Genomic DNA, 25,028 nt, shown 5'->3' on the forward strand with positions numbered 1-25,028 from the left:
GAGAAACCTATAAACCTAACTAATTTAAGGTGTATCACTTTCTTAGTCTGCTTACGGATGTGAGGTGCCTTGGAGAAGCCTTCAGTGAAGTAAATGTTATTCCTACACATACGAGCTTAGTGGGTGTGTCTATCAGAGCTTGTCCTCAGTGTGTGGCGTGTCTTGTAAATGCAAAAAAAAAAAAAAAAGACATTTCTGATTTCAAACTCTTCATCCTTTAAACTGAACTTTGTATGATAGAGCATTGCAAGCACTAAAAAGTCCTATCTAAAATTTAAATTGTGACTGTCTTTCAGTAATTCTTCTCATTCCTTTGAGGGCAGGAGAAATCCCGGACCTGTTCAGTGATGAAGATGTAGACAACATAATTTCTGGAATTCGTAATGAAGTTCGTGGTCTAGGCATGGCGGACTCCAGAGAAAATTGTTGGAAATTCTTTCTGGCCAGGGTTCAGCTACAGCTCAAAGTAAGTAACCCTTGTTTACTTGCATAATATTTAAAACCTGCTCTTGGAACTATGACACGGTTCTGTCAGGATTCATACTATGAGTTTGAATTGCAGCCATTCGTTTTGAAAGGACATTTGCATTTTTACGTGTGCCCACATCTGGAGTAAACCTTCCTGAAGTTGCCCGTGATGCTGAGCATCTATAGAACATGGCGCTGAGCAGACAGTGCGGTGCTCGATTGAACTGGACGTGGTCTCTGTCCTGGAGGGGCTGACACTGCTCCAGGAGAGAAGGACTATCATCACAAGTAATGATAGTACAGGACTGATGTGGGTAGTGCCATGGGTTACAGATGAGAGCAGCATCCTTCGCTGCACTGGGCTCTGCTAGAGGAAGCACTGTGCCGTGGGTCGGGCATGGGTTGGAATCCATGGAGAAGCAGTGAGTGGGGAGGAGCCTTCAGGGAGAGGAAATAGCATTTATGTAAGAGGAAGGTTGGACTGGACAGGACACCTTCAGAGAAACCCAAGGTGGCTCTGGACGACTGGAACACAGACTTCCTTTTGGGAGAAGGAGGTGGATCAGGCAGGGAAGTAAATTAGGATGAGGTAGGGGGCTGAAAATCACGAAGGGAGGGTTGGCGAGGTTTGAATTACAGAACTGAATTATGTCAGAACTTCAAGGCAAGCAATTTAGGTGTATTAACCAGATGCCCTGAGGCTCCCCCGGGAGTTTTTCCCTGCAGATGACTCTGCTTCATTGTGGCTCCTAGAGATATAATGTAACCAAATACTAGCCGCAGTGAAGAGCAAGTACTGTAAGAAATGCCTCCGGACTCATGGCAGGAAGCTCAATTTAAGGCAAAATCCGGCTTCTGGTGTAGAAATGGTTAGTAACCTAGACAAGTTTCCACTTGGCTGCTACTTCTCGTATCCCTGGTCCGTCAAGCTGGTAACAGGGCCCAGGCAGCAAAAGAGCCTGAACCCCCCGGGAAGGGGGATGGGGGCAGTGCATTAGCCAGGAATATACCTCTCCTTGGAGGTGTGGAGTGTTTGTAAGCTGCTCGTCCGCCCTACTCTGTTAAATTCCACATTAATCTTACTGAGCAATTCTGGGCTGATGTTAGATCAGGATTTACGGTTCAGTGGCCCAAAGAGTTTTGTCCCCATCAAAATGTTACTAAGAATATTTTTGCCAGGCCGTACGCAACAAAGCCAGAGATTTCTCCCTGTTCCGTGGCGGTACATTTGGATCACATTTTCTTTATGAAATGGAAAAACAAGAACAATAATAGAATATGAGATGGTAATGTTATAAATCACTGACTATCGAGGTCTGTTCCTCAGAGCAACAGAATCAGCATCACCTAGAAACGTTTTAAAAATATGGGTTCTCCCCCAGTCCCAGACCAGACCTCTGGAATCAGAAACACTGCACAGGATGCACAATGTATGTTGTAATAAGCTCTCCAGGTAATGCTGAGGCACGCTGAAATTTTGAGAACCATTGTTTAAAATAATGCAAGGCTGCCTGGGTGGCTTAATCGGTTAAGCATCAACTCTTGATTCCAGCTCAGGTCATGACCTCAGAGCTGTGAGGTTAAGCCCCATGTGGGCCCCGTGCTGGGTGTGGAGCCTGCTTGAGATTCTCTCTCTCTCCCTCTGCCCCTCCCCACCTGCTCGTTCTCACACACTCTGTCTCTCTGGGGGAAAAAAAAAAAAAAAGGCTGAAGTAAGTGCCCTTTACATATGTCTTTTATACACATCTTCGCTTGCTTCCATGGGATAAATTCCTAGAAGGGGTATTGCTGGGTCCAATAGTTGCAGCTTAAAATACACCTGCCAGTTCTTTGCCGTGCTTCTTACTCACAGGTAGGGTCTCAGTCCTCTCTTGTTGAATCAGGGTGGGCTTGCGAGCGTAGGACCCCAGGCAGGACGCTGAGGAACTTGGGAGGCTCAGCTCCAAAGGGCCTGCTTTTCCACTGACTTGCACGTGATTTTTTTTTATCAGAGTTCTCTGTATACCAAGCAGTTCGTCTTGCATATGTGTTGCATCTATTTTTCCTAATATCATTTGTCTTTTAAATGTACATACAGTACGTATTTGTTTATAACTTGAAGAAGTGTTTTCTTTTTAGATTTGGAGGTGCTTATGAATTCATAGCATAGTTTTTCTCTCCAAGATGATAAAACTCAGTAGCTAGAAGCATTTAGAACTCAACTGGGCAGTAAATAAGAAAATATCGAAAAAACTGAAAGACCCATGCTTTCTCGTCTTTCCCTCCTACCGGCACTCTTCCTGGTGCCTCCTGCCTCGTGAACACCACACGAGGGCGGTGGGGTGTGCATTCACAGGAAGGAGGGGGCAGGCAACCTCGGGGCGCTCTGGGTAGGAAACCAAGGCTTCCCCCAAGACCCTAAGCTGACGTCTTGGAGGCCGTGTGATTCACCTGCCACCTCCACCTACCAGGGAGTCGAAGGAAGTGAATTTTTTATCTTGTCACATGGCCTTTATGAATAAAATTAGAAATGGATTTTGGAATAACAACAGAATCCATCATTCCAGTATCTTTATGTTTTGTGTTTAAAACTTGACTACATCTGGAATATATTATCATACATGGTAGAGAGTGAGCTGAGAGGTTTCAAGTTATTTTTTTTTCCAAAACGGTATCTTTTTATCTTAAAACCATGTATTCCTTCCTTACTGATTTAGAGTAATACATCTATTATATGTCATATTGGGTCTGTTTCTAGATCCTCTATTTTCTTTTCTTAGTAAGTCTCTGTACTACTGATCCCAGCCTTGTACTGTATAAATTATTAAGGTTTTGTTACACATTTTTATATCAAGTATCTCACTGTTCTTGTCTAGTTTTTCTTTGTTCTCACATGCCTACACATCTAGAAAAATATCAGAATCATTTTTTCAAATTCTAAATATATTCCATTTTAATTTTGATTGAAATTGTGCTGATGGCTTATATTTGGGAGAATTTAATCTTTATTATATAAAGTTTTTATAGAAGGAATATTTCTTTCATAAGGTTTTCTGATGGTATATTGTTTGTATATAGAGAGCTGTTGATTTTTAATTTTATAACCCACTCTGTTTATAACCAGCCTCTCTGGCAGTTTCTGTTAGTGGGTTGCTATCACATAGCATGCAGGTAATATTTTGTCTTTTTTAATATTCTATTTATCGGCTTTTCTCTAGGTCTTACGTTGGCTCTATCTTGTCAAGGAAGTTTCTATTAAATTCCTTTTCAGTGTCTGTTGAGATGATTATATGGTTTTGCTCCTTGAACTTACTAATATTCATGCAGTATGGATGGATGTACAGAAGTTCTACATTTTATACTGTTTTAAATTCACCAGTCTTGGGGCGCCTGGGTGGCTCAGTCGGTTAAGCGTCCACCTCCTGGTTTCGGCTCTCAGGGTTCTGGGATGGAGCTCTGCGCAGAGCGGAGAGTCTGACATTCTCTCCCTCTGCCCCTCCCCCTGCTTGCGTTCTTTCTCTCTCTCTCTCTCTCTCTCTCTCTCTCTCTCTCTCTCTCTCTGTCAGATAAATCTTTAAACAGTAAAAAATAAATCCATCAGTCTTTCCCTTCACCTGTTTCCTTTGACTCCACTTCAGGAAGCCTTCCCAAAGCTGGGACCAGTTTTATGTTCCTCTCTTTTCCGAGGCCCCTTTTCAGCATTTACCTCAGTACAAGCTAGAATTTATTTTGGAGTTCAGTATGGATCGTTTTCCCCACCTTGTCACAGGATTTCTGATTGAATAATCTCTTTTCTACTAAAATGAGTAGGAGGGTTTTTTGGGGCTTTGTATTGTTTTGGTTTATTGCCTGCTAAGGGGGAATAGGATATTTCCCTCAAACACTCCCGAACCTTCTTGGCCTTGTCACTCAGGTTGCTGCATCATGAGAAGGCGTAGTCATCAGCATCTTACCCTGAGGGAGAAATAACATGGCATGAAAAGTGGGTCACCCTTTAGCTAGAGAATGGCAACATCTTTCTCTTCAATACATAAATACTACCCTGTCATCTTTGGATTTTTAAAGAATTCTGGCTTGCTCTGTGTTAGTTTCATATGCTGTGATATTCACCATTGTGTACTAACGACTCCGAATTCCCGATGAGCAGATCCTTCTCTTGCATATGTTCCTAGCTGGGCAACATGGGAAGCTAAATGTGTTACAGGGTTGGTGAGCACACCTGGCAGGTCGAGCTCAATGATGTGAAGTTACCACCCCATTACCCATGCTCACCACCCAAAGCCAGTTCCCATTTGGAATGCCAGGGCAGTAAGAACCTGTTGGCATGCAAAATGTGACCTCCGAATCTCACAGGGCAGTTCCCATTAATGATGATCAGATGCAAGCCCGTGGATTGCCTGAAATAAACCAATGAATAAATGCCAAATGCCTTCTCTCCTTCACGTTTGCACACGTGCATCTTTTCCTACATAATACTCACTTTGCAACTAGAACGTAGTACTTTCATCTTCTCCTGTTGATTTTAGTTAACCCAAGAACTTTTCTTTGTTGCCTTCCTTCTTGGCCATCTGATGCCATAGGGAAAGGAACACTTAATGAATATAGCAGCCTGTGATTGTTTTCCAAGACTTTAGATACTCATCTGTCTTGTTATGTATCTGTCTATTGAGGGGTGTGTGTGTGTGTGTGTGCGTGTGTGTGCGCGTGCATGCATGTGTGTATACATACATACTCATGTGATTCTGTATTTTTAGAGAATGAAAGCATCCTTTCTGATGATATAAGATCTATGTGTTCATTGTAGAGAATTAAAAAATACAGAGCCATATGAAGGAAGAAAAATTGGGCTTTAATTACATTGCCTGGAGGTAACTACTGAAAACATTGGTATATCTCCTTCTAGTTTTCTGTGTGTATATAAATGCATGCAAAGCGCATATTCCAAACTGAAGTGTTTTTCCACATCTGTCACAATTTTCTTCATATTCCTCTTTGCCTTTTTTACTAGAAGCCTCCCACAGGAAAAAAAAAAATGAAATGATTCCAAGAATTTGGTGTATGGAGTGAAATATTTCACTCACATGTACTTTATTCAAGTTCTCTACTTGTAGAACACCTTTATTCATATAAACCCTTTACCAAATTTCCTACTGGTTTGTTACTGTTTTCTTTGATTTCTAGAAACTCTTTCTATATCCGGATAATATTCCTGTATCTATAATGTTCTTGTCTATTTTACATGTTGCCATTGTTTGTCAAAGTTCATCACAATCCTAACTTTGTTTACAATGACTTCTCTTTTATATTACCAAAACATACCTGATTTTTCTTACATGGATTTTATGTGTTAAAGCTTTCTTTAGGAAGCATTTCCATACTTCATGGTTATGAAAATATTATTCTGAATTCTATTTAAATTAACGTAAAATACTCTGAACGGTTAGCTCTGGATTGTTGTGTATACTACAAGGTGGCTTTTTACTCTCCCCGCCCCAGGATTCTCCAAACACCATTTATTATATAATATTTCACCACTGATTTCAAATGCTCCCTGTCTCATAAACTAAATGTCAAAATACATGGTATTCTAGTTGTTACTCTTATGTTCTAGAACTCTGTTCATCTCAGCCTGCATCAGTACCACACTGCTTTGCTTATTAGCTTTGTAGTATATTCTGGAATCTAGTAGAATAATACCTTCTTCCTTTTCTACATTTACTGAGCTATTTGTACCTTTACTAGATGAACTATGGAATCAGCTTAACATTTAAAAAAATCCTGTGAGGGGCACCTGTGTGGCTCAGTAAGTTAAGCATCTTGATTTTGGCTCAGGTCATGACCTCAGGGTCGTGAGATCGAGCCCCATGTTGGGCTCCAAGCTGAGTGTGGAGCGTGCTTGAGATTCTCCCTCCCTCTCTGTCTGCTGGACCCCTCTGCTCGGGCTCGCACACAGGCTCTCTCCCACTCTCTCTCACAATAAGAAAATTTTTTTAAAATCCTGTGAGAATGTAGAGACTAAATGGAGGGTGATGGATATGTCTACAGTGTCAAATGTTTCCATACTGCTTTACTAATAACTTACAACTTAAGTTTTGTTCCTCAACAGCGTGAATTGTGAATATTCTCTTTTTACAAATGTCCTTTGATGTCCTTAGCCTTTTTTATTCCATAAGAGCTTTAGAATCACTTTGTCAAGCTCCACTCATCTTTTTGGGAATTTATGAGAACTGCCCAAAATTTGTTAATGAATGTGAGAGGAATAAATACCTTTATAAGAGATGATCTTCTCCAGGAATGTGGCACATCTTGTCATTTGGTCAAAATGTCTTCACTGACCTTCAGTAAAGCAGCTAGCTATCTTCATATGTTTTACACATGTCTTAAGTTCTTTCTCAATATTTTATAAAATTATTTTTTGCTCTTGCCAAATTTTCCCACAGATCATGATGGGCGTATAAGAGTGCCATTGGCTGGAGGGAGGGATGGATGGATAGATGCTTGTTTGTTTGTTTGTTTGTTTGTTTGTTTGTTTTACCAGCCAGTCCACTGAACACTCCAGTAAGTTTTTCATTTTGTACTTTAGAGTTTGCTGAGTAGGTAGTTATGTAACCTTTGAATTTTTACTCTTCCTTTTTAATAATTACCTCTTTTCTGTGTATTATAATAACCATAATTTTTGCATACCATTTAAAACTTTTAAAAAAGTGATGATAGTAGCATCTTTGTCTTATTTTTTATTTTAATGGGAATGCCTTTAGCTTTCCATCATTAAGCTTTCTATCATTATATTGGGTTAAATATAGGCTTAAGATATTTTTAATATTTTTAGGAAGAGGTGTTGTATTTTATCATATATGTCCTTTCATAAATCCTCTTATCTTTTTTTTTTAATCTTGGACTGTTTTATTATTATGGGGTTTTTACAACATTCCTTCTAGCCTTTTGAGAGTGTGAAGCAAGTTTTCTTTTTTAGGTTCTTAGATACCTCAGTGGAATTACCTTCCCTAAATCTGCTGGGTGCTTTTCAAATATTTCTTGTTTCCATAATATTTTTCCTCAGGCCCCAGCTGAGCTTTCCTTATTCTTCTGGTTTTTGTTCTTCTTTCTCCCTCTTCCTTCTCCTCCTCCTTCCTTCTTGGATAGAATAGAAGGCAATTCACGTGTGGGGTTTGACAACAGCCAGGGTAGGTGACAGGCTCCTGGCTCACACTGCAGCTCGTCTAGGGAGCCTGAGAGTCTGAGTGGAGACGTTGAGCAACACTCCCATTGAAGCAACAGATTAACACAAAAGCACGTAGCAGAAACCACAAGACTTAGCACCCACACAAGTAATTTTCATGATATGTTTGTGATCTTGTATAAAAAGCTCAAATACTTAACCTGCCCAGTAGAAAATCGTTGAAAATCAGATGTTGCAAAACCTTACCCTTGCATGATGGTCAAGTCTAATCTCCTCAGATTTTCATGGGTTAACAGGCAGAGCACCCAGCTTCCTTTCCTTCAAGTGGTTACCCAGAACAGCTTTATCATTGAGGACTGCTGTCTTCTATCCCTCCTGCCCCTCATCCTGATCCTCGAGTTGGTGGAAGATAGCACCCACTCTCATGGACAGCTTGTCCAGGGCTGATCCCAAGCCCTGTCAGGCTCTGCTCTGCTGACAGTGTTTTGCTGACCAGGACCACACCTCTCTGAATATAGTATGCTAACTCCTGCCCTTGCATTTTTGGATATTATTTACATAAGAGGAATGGGAAGAACATCAGAGAGAGATGAAAGGTGTGACCTTGTATTTTGTATCTGAGGTTCACTGTTCTTGAAATTTCATAAAACAGCAAAACGTTTTTGTTTTTTGGAGGTAGGGTCAAAGAAAAGAGTCAAGGATGATTTCAAGGACTTTGGCCTGAGTAAACGGGATAAGGGACATACCATCTATTGAAATAGGGAACATGGGAGGAGGTATGCCTTGTATTTGTTTGGTGGATGAGGGTAAATAAAAAGTTCTACCTGAAGTTAACTTAACATGCCCATTAAACATTCAAAGAGAGATGAACAGGATATAGTTGAACATAGCCATTGGAGTCTGGAGAAGTGGATGGGGCTAGAGATGGAGTTTAAAGCCACCCATGGGGTTAGATGAAGAAGTTGTGACCTGTGAAAAGAGAAGAGGTCCAAGGGCTGGTTCAAAACAAATTAGGATGCAGATATCAAAATTTCATCTTGCTCTGAAGAATATTTCGCATCGCCATCTGTTGACTCCTTGATCTTTCCACCGGGCCTCAGCAAGTATTTGCTGAGTACCTGTGATGTGCTGGTCCCTGAGCCTAGGGTAGTGAGCAAGAGCCGGCCCCTGCCCACCTCATTGTTGGAAAGACAAGCCTGAACCTCCAAATCACACAAACTGAGTATACAATTACACCTCTGTATCTGAGAGGTAAGGGGTATATAGGATAACAAAAGATGGAACGAGAAAGGTTTCACTGAGGGGGAGAAAGGATTGGGAAGTATCTCCAAGATGTCTATTCTCGTAGATATCATCTCCCTTATTTTATATTATAAAGAAATTTTTAATACCAGAAGTGAAGGGCTTAATCAAAGACTAAAGGATTGGGCGCCTGGGTGGCTCAGTTGGTTGGGCGACTGCCTTCGGCTCAGGTCATGATCCTGGAGTCCCGGGATCGAGTCCCGCATCGGGCTCCCTGCTCAGCGGGGAGTCTGCTTCTCCCTCTGACCCTCCCCCCTTTCATGTGCTCTCTCTCTCCTCTCATCCTCTCTCAAATAAATAAATAAAATCTTTAAAAAAAAAAAAAAAAAAAAAGACTAAAGGATTTATCCGTTTAAATTGAATAAACTTGGGGCGCCTGGGTGGCTCAGTGTTAAGCGTCTGTCTTTGGCTCAGGTCATGATCCCAGGGTCCTGGGATCGAGCCCCGCATCAGGCTCCCTGCTCAGTGGGGAGCCTGCTTCTCCCTCTGCCTGCCTCTCCCTCTGCTTGTGCACTCTCTCTGGCAAATAAATAAATAAATAAAATCTTGAAAGAAAGAAAGAAAGAAAGAAAAGAAATTGAATAAGCTTTGCATTTTGGAAAGCATGGCTCGTGTTTTTCACATTCTGCTTACATTTGGATACGGGGTTTGCAGCACAGTATGGGGCTTGTGCTTGCAAATGCATGTGTGTGTGGAGTTAGCACCTGGTGTCAGCAGAAATGCCGACTACAAGCAGAGCAGCACAGATCACAAGCCAAAAACTTTGCATGACGTTGTTCAAATATGGGCCTATTCAGTAGATCGTTAGGCACCGATTGTCTGTTTGAAAAAATGAAAACAAAACACTGTTATACAAGTGTACGGAGCTGCAGACTGGCCTGGAAAGTAGTGTCCCTGGCATCCAGCAGGGCGGCTGAGATGAGGGAATACATTCCTCCTGGAGATAGGAACATACAGCAGGGAGTCCGGAGTGGGGAATATAACTCCTACTGTCTTTACTCCCCAGGAATGGATTTGCTTCTTGCTCTCTTTTGGGATTCTGCATACAATCTCTTTATGAATTGAGGAGTTTTGTTTTTTAAAAAAAGAAAGAAAACTCCCCAATGTAGGGGCGCCTGGGTGCTCAGTCGGTTAAGCATCCAATTCTTGATTTCGGCTCAGGTCACAATCTCAGGGTTGTGAGATCGAGTCCACACTGGGCATGGAGCCTGCTTAAGATTCTCTCCCTCCATCTGCCTCTGCCTCTTCCCCCCCCCAAAAAAACAAACAAAAACTCCCCAGTGTAAAATATTACCTCTTATAAAAATTGGCACTGACCAATATTCATAAGTAAAAGGTTGTGTGAATTATTTCATTATATGTTACCTAAAAAGAGGATGAAATATAAAAATGTATTGAATGTGTATATGTTGAAGATGCTGTTGGAGTTCATGAAAATAATTGAAATTAAAAGGTTATTGGATGGTGGTTGATAAGGGAAAATATAAGAATGATAAAATGATATTAAAACAGTCAACAAGGGAAGAGTTTGTCTGCTAAACTTCCTAAGAGGATTCTCTCAGTAAGATTCAGATCTTATCACTCTTGAAAAATACTTAGACTTTTGAGAATAAATGCAAACCTAAGTTACGGATAGAAGCTTCTGAAGTAAATATGTGGGAGGGTTCCTTCTATCTGAGAATGTATCGACTGGAAAAAAATACAGAGTGACAGTAGCAATTCACATTTCCATTACAAGAGGAAATGGACTGAGTCCTGTTAGTGATATACAAATAAATATGTACTTATGATGGAATCTTACCCAAAAGAAATTGAAATGTATTACAAAGCACAATGAAAAATGGGTTATTGCAAATGAGTCCTAACACCTGTGCTAGGGGGAAAAAAGGAATAGAAAATTCTATGGTATGGATTCCAAAAGCAAGATTCTGACGTCCAGAAGAAGTTAGAGCTGTAGGAAGTACATAGATGGTGATTTCAGGGTTTGCTTCTTACTTGTGAGAATTTGCTTTTAGAAAAGAGCACAGCTGTCTGAGGCATTTTTAACTTTATTTTCTTAGCAGACTTTTCTTTCAGTCTGCTGCTGGGAACTAACTGAAGCCAATTTGGTCATTTGCAGTTGTCAGGGACTGTTTGGGAGGAGGTGTATATTTCAGTGACATTCAGTCCTTACAGGTAGATGGCACCTGTTCCGGGGTGAGGGAGCTCTTGTCCCCCAGTATCCCAACTCAGGTGTGTTTCAAGGAGAGGAAGTCTCAAACTAAACTCGGGTACACACAGAGTTTGTGGGTCTTAAAGTTTTCAAAACCAGCTCTGTAAGCTTACTGCGGTCTTAGCTCTGTTCTTTTAGGAAACGGGAGAGCTCTTACTGGAAGGACCCTCTGGGGCAGTTGTAGTAGTATTCTCGTGGTAGGATTCAGCTGCTCTTCTCACTGGAATCACATAAAAACAATTTTTCTGTAAGCTGTTTACCACAGGACTGGTCAAAATCAAAGTCTAAAAAGCCAAAGGGTGTAATTGTTGGGATACTTTGATATCTAGACTTTCCTCTTTGGTTCCTACAGCGGTGGAGGTAGAAGTCTAATATTTCCATTTTCCTCAGATACCTTGAACACTCTTCCTTTCATCAGTAAAAAATCAGATCCAGTGTGCATGATGCTAACTAATCAACCATTTATGTTGATGAAAGAAGTTAGCAAAGAGCACAGGTAGCCGACTTCGCAGTGTGGGTTTCTGTTAGAAATGGGAAATGCTGGTTAAGCATCCCTGGCCTCTGTAGTTTCTCTTGAAGTACTTCAGATATGAACCAATGGCCCCTAAGATAGAAAATGAGTATTTCCATGCAGATCATGCGGGAGTGAAGGTACTTCAGAGGTCGGTTATATAGGACCAGACAGCTCTCACTGGTGAGTTCTGTCAAATACTTACATTAGAATGAATTCTAATCCTCCTCAGATTCCTCCGAACAATTGAAGAGGTGGAAACACTTATTTTACAAGGCCAGCATTACCCTGATACCAAAGCAGACAAGGATGTCACCAGAAAAGAACTTAGAGGCCAGTATCCCTGATAGAAAGATACGAAAATCCTCAACAAACTAGGAGCAAACTGAATTTAATAGTACATTAAAGCAACCCTACCCCTTGATGAAGTGGGATTTATTCCTGGGATGCGGGGATGGTTCAACATCCACAAATCAATCCCCATGACACACCATATTAACAAAACGAAGGATAAAAATCATATGATGGGGGAGACGAACCATGAGAGATGATGGACTCTGAAAAACAAACTGAGGGTTCTGGAGGGGAGTGGGGGATGGGTTAGCTTGGTGATGGGTATTAAAGAGGGCACGTTCTGCATGGAGCACTGGGTGTTATGCACAAACAATGAATCATGGAACACTACATCGAAAACTAATGATGTGATGTATGGTGATTAACATATCAATAAAAAAATTTTTTAAAATCATATGATCTCAATAGATGTAAAAAAAGCATTTGAGAAAATAGAACATTCATTTATAATGAAAACTCAACAAACTGAGAATATACCTCAGACAACAATCTCAACAAACTCAGAACCCAACTGAAAAATGGGCAAAGGACCTGAACACTCCTTTTTTCAAAGAAGATACACAAATGGCCAACATGTACATGAAAAGGTATCACTCATAATCAGGAGATGCAAATCAAAACCACAATGAGATAACACCTCACATCTTTTGTTGTTTTCCTCATTGTTTTTTAAAATTTTTATTTAAATTCCAGTTAACATCCAGTGTAATATTAGTTTCAGGTGTACAATATAGTGATTCAACACTTCCATACAACACCGGGTGTTCATCATAACAAGTGCACTCCTTAATCCCCATCACCTATTTAACCCATCCCCCACCCACCTCCCCTTGGGTAACCATCACGTCTCTATAGTTAGGAGTCTGTTTCTTGCCTTGCCTCTCTTTTTTTTTTCTCCTTCGCTCATTTGTTTCTTAAATTCAACTTAGGAATGAAATCATATGGTATTTGTCTTTCTCTGATGGACTTATTTCACTTAGCATTATACACTCTAGCCCCATCCATGTCATTGCAAATGGCAGGATTTCATTCTTTTTTTATGGCTGAGTAATACTCCTCTGTGTGTGTGTGTGTGTGTGTGTGTGTGTATCACATTTTCTTTACCCATTCATCAGTTAATGGCCACTTGCGCTATTTCCATAATTTGCTATTGTAGATAATTCTGCTATAAACATCAGGGTGTAGATACCCCTTTGAATTAGTATTTTTGTATCCTTTGGGTAAATACCCAGTAGTGCGATTGCTGGGTCATAGGGTAGTTCTATTTTTAACTTTTTGAGGAACCTCCATACTGTTTGCCAGAGTGGCTGCACCAGTTTGTATTCCCACCAACTGTGTAAGAGAGTTCCCCTTTCTCCACATCCTCACCAACACCTGTTCCTTGTGTTGTTGATTTTAGCCATCTGACAGGTGTGAGGTGGTATCTCATTTTAGTATTGATGTGTATATCCCTGATGTTGAGTTTTCATGTGTCTGTTGGCCATTTGGATGTCCTTGGAAAAATATCCACTCATGTTTTCTGCCCATTTTTTAATTGGATTATTTGTTTTTGGGGGTGCTGAGTTGATCAGTTCTTTATATATTTTGGATACTAACCCTTTATTGGATATATCATTTGAAGATATCTTCTCCCATTTCATAGCTTACCTTTTTTTTTTTTTTTTAGTTGTATTGATTGTTTCCTTTGCTGTGCAGAAGCTTTTTATTTTGATGAAATCCCAGTAGTTTATTTTTGCTTTTCTTCCCCTTGCCTCAGGAGACATATCTAGAAAGAAGTTTCTACAACCAGTGTCAAAAAAGTTACTGCCTGTGTTTTCTTGTAGGATTTTTATGGTTTCAGGTCTCACATTTAGGTTTTTAATCCGTTTTGAACTTACCTTTGTGTATGGCGTGAGAAAGTGGTCCAGTTTCATTCTTCTGCATGTGGCTGTCCAGTTTTCCCAACACCGTTTGTTGAAGAGACTATCCTTTTCCTATTGGATATTCTTTCCTGTTTTTTTTTTGAGGATTAATTGACCGTATCAGTGTGGAGTAATTTCTGGATTTTCTGTTCTGTTCCATTGATCTGTGAGTCTATTTTTATACCGGTAACATATGGTTGTGATCATTACAGCTTTGTCATATAACTTGAAGTCCAGAATTGTCATGCCTCCAGCTTTACTTTTCTTTTTCTAGATTGCTTTGGCTATTCAGGGTCTTTGGTGGTTCCATACAAATTTTAGGATTGTTTGTTCTAGCTCTGTGAAAGATGCTATTTTTCACCTCACACCTTTTAGAATGGCTGTCATCAAAAATGAGAAATGACAAATGCTGGTGAGGATGTGGAGAAAAGGGAACCCTTGTGCAGTGTTGGCAGGAATGTCAAATGGTGCAGCCACTCTGGAGAACGGTAGGGAGGTTCCGTAAGACACTGACAGTCGCAGTACCCTATGACCCAGCAATCCCACTTCTGGGGATACAGCTAAAGGAAACAAAACCATTATCTCATAGAGGTGCCTGCACTCCTATATTCATAACAGCATTATTCACAATAGCCAAGGTATGGAAACAGCCTAAGTGTCGGTCAGCGGACAAAGGGAATAAGAAGATGAGAGATATGCACGTGTGCACACACACACCTGGACCCAAATAGAAAGGAGTATTTTCAGCCTTAAAAAAGGAGGAGATCCTGTCATTGGGAACAGCACGGATGAATCTCGAGGGCATTATACGAAACAAAATAAGCCAGGCAGAGAAAGAGAAATACTACATGGTATCACTTACATGTGGAATATTGCCAGAGGGTAGGGAAAATAGGCAGCAGTTGGTAAAAGGGCATAAACTTTTACTTACAAGATGAGTAAGATCTAAGGACCTAACATGTAATGTGGTGACTACAGTTGAAAGCACTGTATTGTATAATTGAAATTAACTAGGAGAGTAGAACTTAAATGTTCTCAACAACAGTGACAACAAAGGATAAACATATGGGTTGATGGATGTGTTAATTCACTCAATGGGGGAATCCTTTTACACTGTCTAGGCGTATAAAATCATCACATTGTACACTTTAAATATCTTAGAATTTTGTCAGTTATACCTCAGTAAACCTAAAAAACGTAAATGATAGATAACCTAACACCCTTTTTAAAATCATTTGTGTTTTTATTACTTAAAAATCCTCTGCTATTTTAATCTTCTAAAATTAAGGGAAATACAATAGGGAAATTATCCAGGATGATTTTTCCCCATAGTAATGTTCTTTGAGGCAACAACTCAAGTTTATTTACCTGTAAAGTTGTTGAAACTTTTCTTTTTTTTTTTTTAAGTAACACAGCATGGAGTTGATGGAGCACAATTCATGCTTTGGCAACTGTGAGGAGGACTTGCATATGTATCTGTTCCTGGTGACTCTGGGAGGTGACTGTGATCTCTCCTTTTTGGAGATGAGGACAGTGCAGGACAATTAAGAAACGTGCCTGCTCTCACATCGTCTAGGAACCGCTGGCAGAGTTGACATTCCATTCCATGCTCGTAATCAAAAAATGTGGGGACCATGTTAGAAAAGAACAACCACCCATTTCCAGACATTAGCATGGGCTCTCAGAAAAATCTCACATAGGACTACTATCAAGGAAAGCTGGATGGCAGGAGAAATTCTGTGCTAGACTTCTAGCAAAACTAGAAATTAGTAATGCATTGGGTCAATAATTGCACAACTCAAGTTTGGTGTGATACTGGCCTTTCCCTTCTTAGGAGGTACTAATAACCAAGCATCTTTCTGTAAATTAGTTCCCAAGGTCTGTTTTAGATGATAGAATTTAGGTTATTCATGATTATCTAATTTATTTAAAATCCTCTAAATTTTTCATTTTCACTTTCTATATAGAAGGAGACTTACATTCTATGAGTATTTCACCAACTGCAGAAGCACTGAAAATGTTAAGTGTTCAATTTAAATATTCCCATAGAAAATTTTAAACTAGAAGGTTATAGCGGCGGGTGTCAGAGTCACCTGGAGGGCTTGTTGAAAACTGATTGTCAAGCCCCATCCAGAGTTTCTGATTCCTTAGGTCTAGATTGGGTCCAAGAATTTGCTTTTCTAACCAGCACCTAATAATCCTTCGAGAATCACTGATGGCCTACCAACCGCCCTCCGTGTAAAATGTAGCTGGCATTACGAGGATCCTTATTTAAGCCGTAATAAATAACATAGGGAACGATGTCTTCAGCTGTAAAATTGTAGAAAAGAAAAAGAATTATTTCCATGAGAAATCTGTGTTATCTTTCAATAAATAATGAATTTATATCATTATATTAACTCAAAGTATTTTTCCTGGAGGCTTAAACATACATGGTTCCGGTACTTTGTTTTCTGACATTTTCCACAGACCTGATAATGTGCCAGTACCAAAAAGGGAAATGCAGTAAGTGTAGAAGTGATAGAAATATTTAAGATCCCAAAAGGATCCTTTTTTCCCTCCTTTGCCTTGGCTACAATTATTTATAAATGAAGCTTCTAAATTTGCCAGGAATGGGAGAGAAATTGGGTGTGGAAACCGAACTTCTAGGACAGAAAGAAATATTCAGGTATGGGGAGAGAAAGGAAGGCTGGTGGGAGAAACCTAAGAACTGTGATGGAAGTGAAAATTCTGCATTCTAACTGAAGTTCGTTAACCCAGTACATGCACTCTTAGAGCAGTTATTCAATTTGTAACTAGACTCTCGCATATAATGAATACATGATCAGTCAGCTTATGTACTGTTAAACATTTTAAATATTAGGATTTATCAAGTTTTTCAAGAGCCATAGTATGTAAAATAAACATAGTGAACACACATGTTAAATAAGATATTATATGGCTTCCTATATGCTGGAGATTTTTAGGATGTGAATTTTTTTTTAATGTTCTAAGAAAAAATAGCATACCTTTTGAAAAATGATTTCATTGGTTGCCTGATCTCAAAGGGTTAGAGACTGAGGTGAGAGAGTTCCAGGCTTTGTTTTCTCTCAAGTCCATGCCATTCCTAGAGAAGAGGAAACCAGGATGGGTGGCATTCCCAGACCTTAACCCAGCGGGCGTCACTATTACCCCCAGTGCCCTCAAGTCCACAGGACCCTAGGAGAGAAGGGAGAGCATGAAAGGAGTGCTTCCTGAACACCTCCTTTGTGCTGGCACTTCACATAGGGCCTCTAATCTGAGAGCCATGTGACACTCAGATGCCCAGAAGGGACACTCAGAGCCAGCCTCCTTCGTCTCCCCTCACTCAGCTTGTGGACCCCGCCACAGCCAAGCTCAGGTGCTCCTTCCAGGTCGAATCCCTGTGTCACTACAGAGAGCATGGAAACATAATCAGATATAAATTAACTCTTAAATCATCAAATACACAGATCTTCGGGTTTAAACCAGAAACCTAAAATTTTCTCACTGGGAGCATGTGTAAACTGAATTTTTTATTCCTTTAAAAAGGTGAAGAATGCAAGTGGGTTTATTTTAAATGAAAACAAAGTAAACATTCGATATGATACAAATTGTTTTTAAGTGATTTACAAAGTTTTACTGGACCTGACGAATTACAGAATGGAAGAAGACAGAAGATGAAAGTACTGGTGTTATTTTATCATGGTGATTTGGTTTGGATATTTATTTTCTATGGCTACACTGTTACTTGTGTAATAAAAAAGAATACATTTCTCATTATTAAGGATAATCATCAAAAATGTTTAAAAGGAGAGGGACCAATTTGAAGGAAAGTACACAGCAGTGTTTCTGAATGTTCCATGGGGCAGCCACCTGGGAGGTTTATCCTTTGGTTAGCAAGGAGGTTAATGTTGCTTTCTCCTCCGTAGTGCTTTAGGATAGTTTCACGTCTTGCTTGGCTGCATTCCTTGCTTTCATTGTCTAGGATTGCAATGTAATTCTTGGCTCACTCATCACCCTCCCCTTTCTGCCCTGCCCCCATGTCTCCACAGATCATTCTGTGTTTCTCTCCCGTTGGTCACACGTTGAGAGGGAGAGCTCGGAAGTTCCCAGCCATAGTTAACTGCACGGCTATTGACTGGTTTCATGCGTGGCCGCAGGAGGCTCTGGTCTCAGTCAGCAGGAGGTTCATTGAGGAAACCAAGGGAATTGAGGTATGCTGTGTCAGCCTCTGAATCTCTCTGTCTCTCTGTCTCCCACACACTCACACACACACACACACACACACACACACACACGCACGCACACATACTCACACACACAGGCATACTCACTCACTCTGACCAAAAGTCCTCAGTAAAGAAGTAACTTCCAAAATACATCTCCTATAGAAAAGTTATCCCTTTTATTAGAGATAAGATCATCTTTGTTTGTTTACATTCTGTGGAATATGGTAGTTGACCTCTTTGTACCAGGTTGAGATGTCTGTGCACACGTGAGCACACACCGCATACAAGCGTGTTACGTGGCCTGACTCACCAGAAAGCCAGGATCATGACTTCCTTGAGTCATGATAGGATTTGCTGAATATGAATCCTTCAAGTCCACAAACAAAAAAGTAGCCATTCATAGTCATGCAATTCCTGATCTTAACAAAGTAAAGCAGTTAATTGTGATTTTTCTCATTACAGTATGGATGGGTGAAAAATCAGCCCCATGAATTTAGCAGTCACTAAGTCAAATAATGTATCTGCATCTTTGTTGTATGGGTTTATGTTTTATAAATTAGGTTTGTCATTTGACTGTAATGAAATTTGCAGATCCAATTACATTTTAAAATGTTTGCATAAAGTTTAAAAAAAGCACTTCCAGTACACTTCCCCACTTAGAGGGGAAAAAGGAATGTAAATACGAAGGCATCATTTAGGCTTCCTAGAAATGAAGCTTTACTGGTATCTTGCACCTTCATGACTAAATAGCTTGGAAATGTGGTAGTTGTGAACATTGCCCAGGGAGGTTTGTCTTCTGAGTCCGCTGAGCGATAAGGCTAGACATTGAAAGTGATTCTCGGAGCCAAAAATAGAGTTGGGGCTGTGTAAGGAATGATGTCTGCTTCCACTTGAAAGCGTCTGCATGCAGAGACAACCCCCTCTGCCCTCCCTTCATCCCAAGAGCATAACTATCACTTCTCCCAAGAATCCTTTCACATTTTGTTGACTATTCTATCTCTTGGTGGCCAGATGGTTAGAAATCTGGGCATATTTGCATATTTACCTAATTATTTGTATGATTTGTATGCAACTAGCTTTATTGCTTATTATTTTTATGGGTAGCTTTATTATAATGTGGTTTATTGTCTTCTGAAATGTCCATTAATCTACTTAGAGGCTTACTTTCCTCTTTCCTTTTCTCACACACTTAAAAACATTTCTGTAAAGAAATGAAAAAAAAAAAAAAAAAGGACACCTGGGTGGCTCAGTCAGTTGAGGGTCCTGAGATCGAGCCCTGCATCAGGCTCCCTCCTCGGCAGGGAGCCTGCTTCTCCCTCTCCTTCTGCCGCTCCCTCTGCTTGTGCTCTCTTTCTCTCTCTGTCAAATAAATAAATAAAATCTTTTAAAGAAATGAAAAAAAAAAATGATTCCTTCTGTTCCTGGATGTTTTTTCCACATCCAGAAAGTTTTTCTTTTGCCTGTCTCTGTAGTCAACGTTGGATGCACTTACTTGGGCCTTGGAAACAGTGACAAGTGGCTTTCTGGCTAAGGAGTGAATAATAGGAATGTGTAGTTGGATTTTTTTTTAAGTGATTTTCACTTTTTTCCACTGGTCAGGAGGGACCGCATAGCGCTTCTTACCTTTGGGAAAATCTATGTAAATTTGTTCTCAGGATAGGTAAGTGGAATAGGAGATACTCCCAGAAGTGGTTAATTTCTGTCTGAGCCCCGGCTTTCACCATTCACTGTGTTTTTCTGAAGAGCCCAAGGAGCAGCATTTTAATGGAGACTAACACTAGCATTAAGTAAAGTCTGCCAGAAATATTTTATACTTTAAAATCTGAAAACAGGGGCGCCTGGGTAGCTCAGTCGTTGAGCGTCTGCCTCCGGCTCAGGCCATGATTCCAGGGTCCTGGGATCAAGCCCCACATCGGGCTCCCTGCTCAGCGGGAAGCCTGCTTCTCCCTCTCCCACTCCCCCTGCTTGTGTTCCCTCTCTCGCTTTGTCTCTCTCTGTCAAATAAATAAATAAATAAAATCTTAAAAACTAAAATCTGAAAACACATTAAATATGACAAATAATAGTGACAGTTATTAAGCCCGCACATTTTGCAAGCTCTTGCTAGGATCACTGCATTATTGGAATTATATATAGGGCCTTGTTTTGTCTCCTGATCATTATAAAAAGGGTTCAAAATACCAGTTGATTAGAGAATCAGTATGTATCTTCCATAATTCTGTTTTATACCATTCATGTGATCACACGGGTTTGCTAAAGACCAGTGCACTTCATATATTAATATTAATTTCTCAAATGGGAGGAACCCAAAGGTAGTAGCATGCTTTGACTTAGTGCTTGGCTCCGTGCTTTTTTAAGTTTCTTGCCTTTACTGCTTTGGTGCAGACTTGGTCCTGCAAAGTGAGGTGCCACTTCAGAAAGGGAAGGAGCTTTGATACGCCAGTGACCATTGACATCTGCTGGATGAGGCAGGACTTGCATCATTTTCAGGCCAGAGGCCTCCTGGCAGGTGCTAAGCTCTATCTTGTGGTGTCGTGATGCCTCCTATAGGATGCTGATTGTCAAATAGGAATTTTAAAAGCACTGAACCATTTCTGCTGAGCTGAATGATGCCTGCAAAGAGCTCAGCCAGATGATTTCGTTTCAGTGCAATGTGCTTATTTAACTTTCCCGCCTTCCCAATTTGTTGCTTAGGAGCAGTAATTATCATAAAGAGGGCAACATGTCTATCTTCTAAAAATGCATGGTGCCTTTTCTGCAGAGGTCAAAAATAGCTTTTAAATTTTTTGAATGGGCACTAATTCGATCATTTTCTTAGTTTGAATTTTCATCATTAAGACTGAACGGTATCTGAATAATTTAGGCACTTCTTAGTTATTGACCTTATTTGCTGAGTGTAAGGTCCAAGGTGACCCCCGTTAGCCACCGAGAAAGGATTCATGAAAGGCAAGCGGTTTTGTGTGTGTTGGCATAGGCTCTTCTAGCAGGACGCGCTTAGCACCCAGGGGTGTGGGCTGCCTGTGTCTAAGGAAAGGTTTGTGCTCCTTTTCTGCTAGCTGGTATTGAACTAAATGAGAGCTGGCAGATGACTGAAATAGTTTGACCCTTAAGTATCACCAGGTATTAATATGAAGGCTTTGTGTCAACATACACTTCTCACTCCTCAGGTTTGGAAGTGCAGATGCGGGCATGTGGTGTGGGGAGGGAGAGAAGGAAAGGCACCCTGGGCATCCCCGGGAGCGGGGTTACACGCGCTGTGAGGAGGTAACTGGGAGGAGCCCTTTCCTAGAGGTGCGTAGGGTGCTCGCTTCGGCAGCACATATACTAAAATTGGAACGAGAGGTGCGTGGGTCCCAGATAGGAACACGCAGGGGAAAATGCAGGAGAAACAGGTGTTAAAAGATAAGTAGTGTTGTTGGTTTTTGACGCAAAGTGAGTAATAGACATACTGGAGAGCTGGGCTTGAGGAAAGCAGAAATTACTGCCTGGAAATGAAAAGGTGAGCCCTCTGACTGAGGAGTGAGATTTGCATTGGGAGGAGTCTCTGTTCTCATTGAGATCCGAGCAAGGTGGAGGACCCGTCCTTTCCGAGCATATTGGCCACCTGACAAGTTAAAGTTCTCCCTCCTTTGGATGCGATACAACTGAATAATGCCATAAGTTCAATATCATCAGCTTTTTCAGTGAAATTCATTGATTTCTACATACTTCCACCTCTCCAATCCAGAACTTGTTGCAAGGTCTGGTAACAAATGAATGGCATATTTTACAAGCACTTGCCAGTCCGATCACGAAAAGCGTCCCCTCAAAGAGGAAAGTGACTTTACTGCTGTACGTAAAGACCGATCTCTTCAGTGCTTCCCTAGGTTCCTTTTTAAAATGGTAGGGACAGGGGCACCTGGGTGGCTCAGTTGGTTAAGCGACTGCCTTCGGCTCAGGTCATGATCCTGGAGTCCCTGGATCGAGTCCCGCATCGGGCTCCCTGCTCGGCAGGGAGTCTGCTTCTCCCTCTGACCCTCCTCCCTCTCATGCTGTCTGTCTCTCATTGTCTCTCTCGCAAATAAATAAAATCTTAAAAAAAAAAAAAAAATTTAAAATGGTAGGGCCAGCATGAAGAACAGTAAACAACACTTTGTCAGTGATAAGTATGATAGCAGTGTTTTTCTTACTGACTTTTAGCGCAGTTTTTTCTTTGAAATACAAATGAGGATTGTTCAGTATGAATTTTAGAAGTAGAAAGCCTTGTGCAGTAGAAATTCTGTGAATTTGAGGAAAATCCCCTCGACCTGAGGAGTACTGAAGTCATTTTAAGAGATCAAAGCAGAAGCAAATGCAATCACATTTATCCTGAATCTGCCTACATCTCTAACTGGCTTAAGCCTATATTCAGACAGATGAGGAAAGGCCCGTGTGGTTGTTAACATCCTTCCCTCTTCTTCAGCCCACCTCTCCTGTGCATGCGCACTAATACACCGTTCATCATGCATTTCTTTCTCTGTGCATAGTAATCAAATTAAGAGCAGAATTGCAAAAAGCGGTAGAATGTCGCTTTCCAGGGTTTTTGCAGTTAGATAAACTTCAGGAATCCCCCCTACCTTGAAAGTAGGGTCCACTGATTATAGCTGCCCGTAAACCTGGACTTGCTGTTAAGCCCAAAGTCGAAGTCAATCAAACGGAGGCATCGGTCCCTCCAAATCTTAGCTTTGTGACTTTCCTGGCCTCACCAGCTACCACATCTGCCTTGTCCTGCTGGCTCCGGGAGGCGTAGCTGGGTTGCGTTTCACCTCCTCGCCCCCACTGTCCTCTGTTGCTTCTTTGTTCGAACGTTGTGTCAGAGAACCAGTGAGGCTACCTTTTCAGCGACTGGAAACTCTTCTTGAAGACAGCTGGCTTATGCTGGATTGGATCTTGCCTTTTGGCCTTGGAAATTAGCCTCTAAAATTAGAGACAAAAATTTAAAAACTCAAGCAAACTAACAAAATGCATTCACCAGACCAAGTAAAAACACACAAACAGAAAAGGCAAGAACAAGACACCAGTGTGTGATTCAGGAACCTGTTGGGCACTGGATTCTAACTCCCGTGCTGCTGTGTGCCGCTGAGGTCCTCTTCCTGGGGCCAACACTGCTGTGCTGTTCCCATCGCTGATAGCAGCGGTGCCCACCGCCTCTGCTCACGGACCTTCTAGGGAGGGATCCCTGGGCTTCCAGGGGAGGGGATGGGGGCCAGGCACAAGATCACTCAGCAGGTAAGGGCCCCTCAGCCCTTTGACGCCAGAACCCACAGTCTTAAATCCTGCTCAGGACCCGTGCAGAGGAGTTTGACTGTTCTGAAAAAGGAAGACAAGGAAAAGAAGAGACAGACTAAATCATTTGCCCGACTGTACAGAACCAGGGGTCTACCCCGTGTCCCCGGATTCAAACCCAACCTCCCTGGCGCCTCCAGGATCACGTTTCCTCAGAGGGAGTCCGCACTCTGAGGAACTTAGAAGTGCTCAAATGCAGCGTGCTCATTTCGTGTATCATTACATTTTCTTTATTTAATAAGCCAATTTTACAAACACGGTATCTAATTAGTCTCTATTATTGAGCACCCCCAAAGGAGCTAAAAAGTACAAATAATAGATTTTGAAACCCAGCAGTTTGGGATTACTATAAAAGAACAGATATTAAATACGGGCAGTTTTTTTCTATATCACCAGTGCTTCAAAAAAACTGTAAAAAATAAACAATTTCTGAGACCAACTTTCAAGGCGGACTGTTAGGTGTAGGACATCACACGTTACAACACGATCCCAAGTTAAACTCAAGAAATAGTATTCCTTTCATCTCCATTCTCTTTTGTTGTCCCTCCTTCTCCCTCTCCTTGAAGACAGTGCTCTTGAAAGTCCGAATGTAAAAGTACAGACCAGGATAATCCTGAGACCAGCTGGTCGAGGGCAGGTGTGAAATCCTGTATAACCCGGGGTATTTGATCTGGTGTTGGCCTCCGGTATTGGTTTTCATTTGAATTGTGCTGTCCATCCTTTTCAACGACGGGGCCATCCTGGGCACTTGCTGCAACCGTCGGGTGGCTGGGGGACTTGCTGTGACAGCGACTGCCACCGCTTGAGAACCGTCACCCCAAATAGCCGATTTGTCTTTGCATTTACAGTGAGCCCAGCGAGAGAGCGAAAATGAAACCTCTTTCTAACTGGGAGGACAAAAAGCCATTCCCGGGTATATCTGATGCTGCCTTGGCTACGGCAGGGTTTTCCGGGGCATCGTAGTGGAGAAATCTTGGATTTATAACCGTGTGATACTGGCACTTTGCTTGTTTATATTTTTGCTTTCACCACGATTGGCCGCTAAATGACGACAGAATCGGATCCCTGGTTGTCATTACGGGGCCAAATGTAGCAGGAACGGCGCTCTCTGCTTGCATCTCTAAAAACGAAAAATACAGCCTTGCCTTTCGTTCTCTACAGCAGCACCGGCAGCCATATCCTCCCCGCACACCCCCCCCCCAAAAAAAAGAAAACTGGAGGTAAATGAATGGCAGAATAAATAATTTATGCTAATGAAATTACTGCAATTAGTAGTTCTACAATGACCCTTTTAAAAGCCACAGCTGTTAATGTCAAGAAGTGCTGTCACTACTGACCTTATCATAAGAGAAAGTGACAAATTGAGAATGCAGGGAAGACCAGTCATCAAAGAGGTCTGTTCTGGAACGATTAGAGTTTTCTGAAAAACAGTGTGAATTACAACCAGCTGCTCCCTGGCCCTGCAAGTCTCCCATGCTGTGCCATTTTGTTAAGCCCGATAACAATAGTGATTTTGCCCCATTGAGACAAGTTGTCTCGGGCCACTTCCAGCTCTCCCGGAAGCCACTTCTTCCATCCCAGATTTACA

General features: G+C 41.3%; 1 protein-coding gene across 1 annotated transcript in view; it reads left to right on the top strand.

Moving 5' to 3' along the window:
* The window catches only part of DNAH11 (dynein axonemal heavy chain 11), a 321,947-nt gene that overhangs the window by 191,400 nt on the left and 105,519 nt on the right, over positions 1 to 25,028 (top strand). The window contains exons 55-56 of the mRNA XM_078059358.1: positions 324 to 466; positions 17,960 to 18,121. Coding sequence (XP_077915484.1) covers positions 324 to 466; positions 17,960 to 18,121 — 305 coding nt within the window. The remainder of the gene's footprint in view (positions 1 to 323; positions 467 to 17,959; positions 18,122 to 25,028) is intronic.

Source organism: Halichoerus grypus, chromosome 12, assembly GCF_964656455.1.
Source record: "Halichoerus grypus chromosome 12, mHalGry1.hap1.1, whole genome shotgun sequence".
Classification (NCBI taxonomy): domain Eukaryota; kingdom Metazoa; phylum Chordata; class Mammalia; order Carnivora; family Phocidae; genus Halichoerus; species Halichoerus grypus.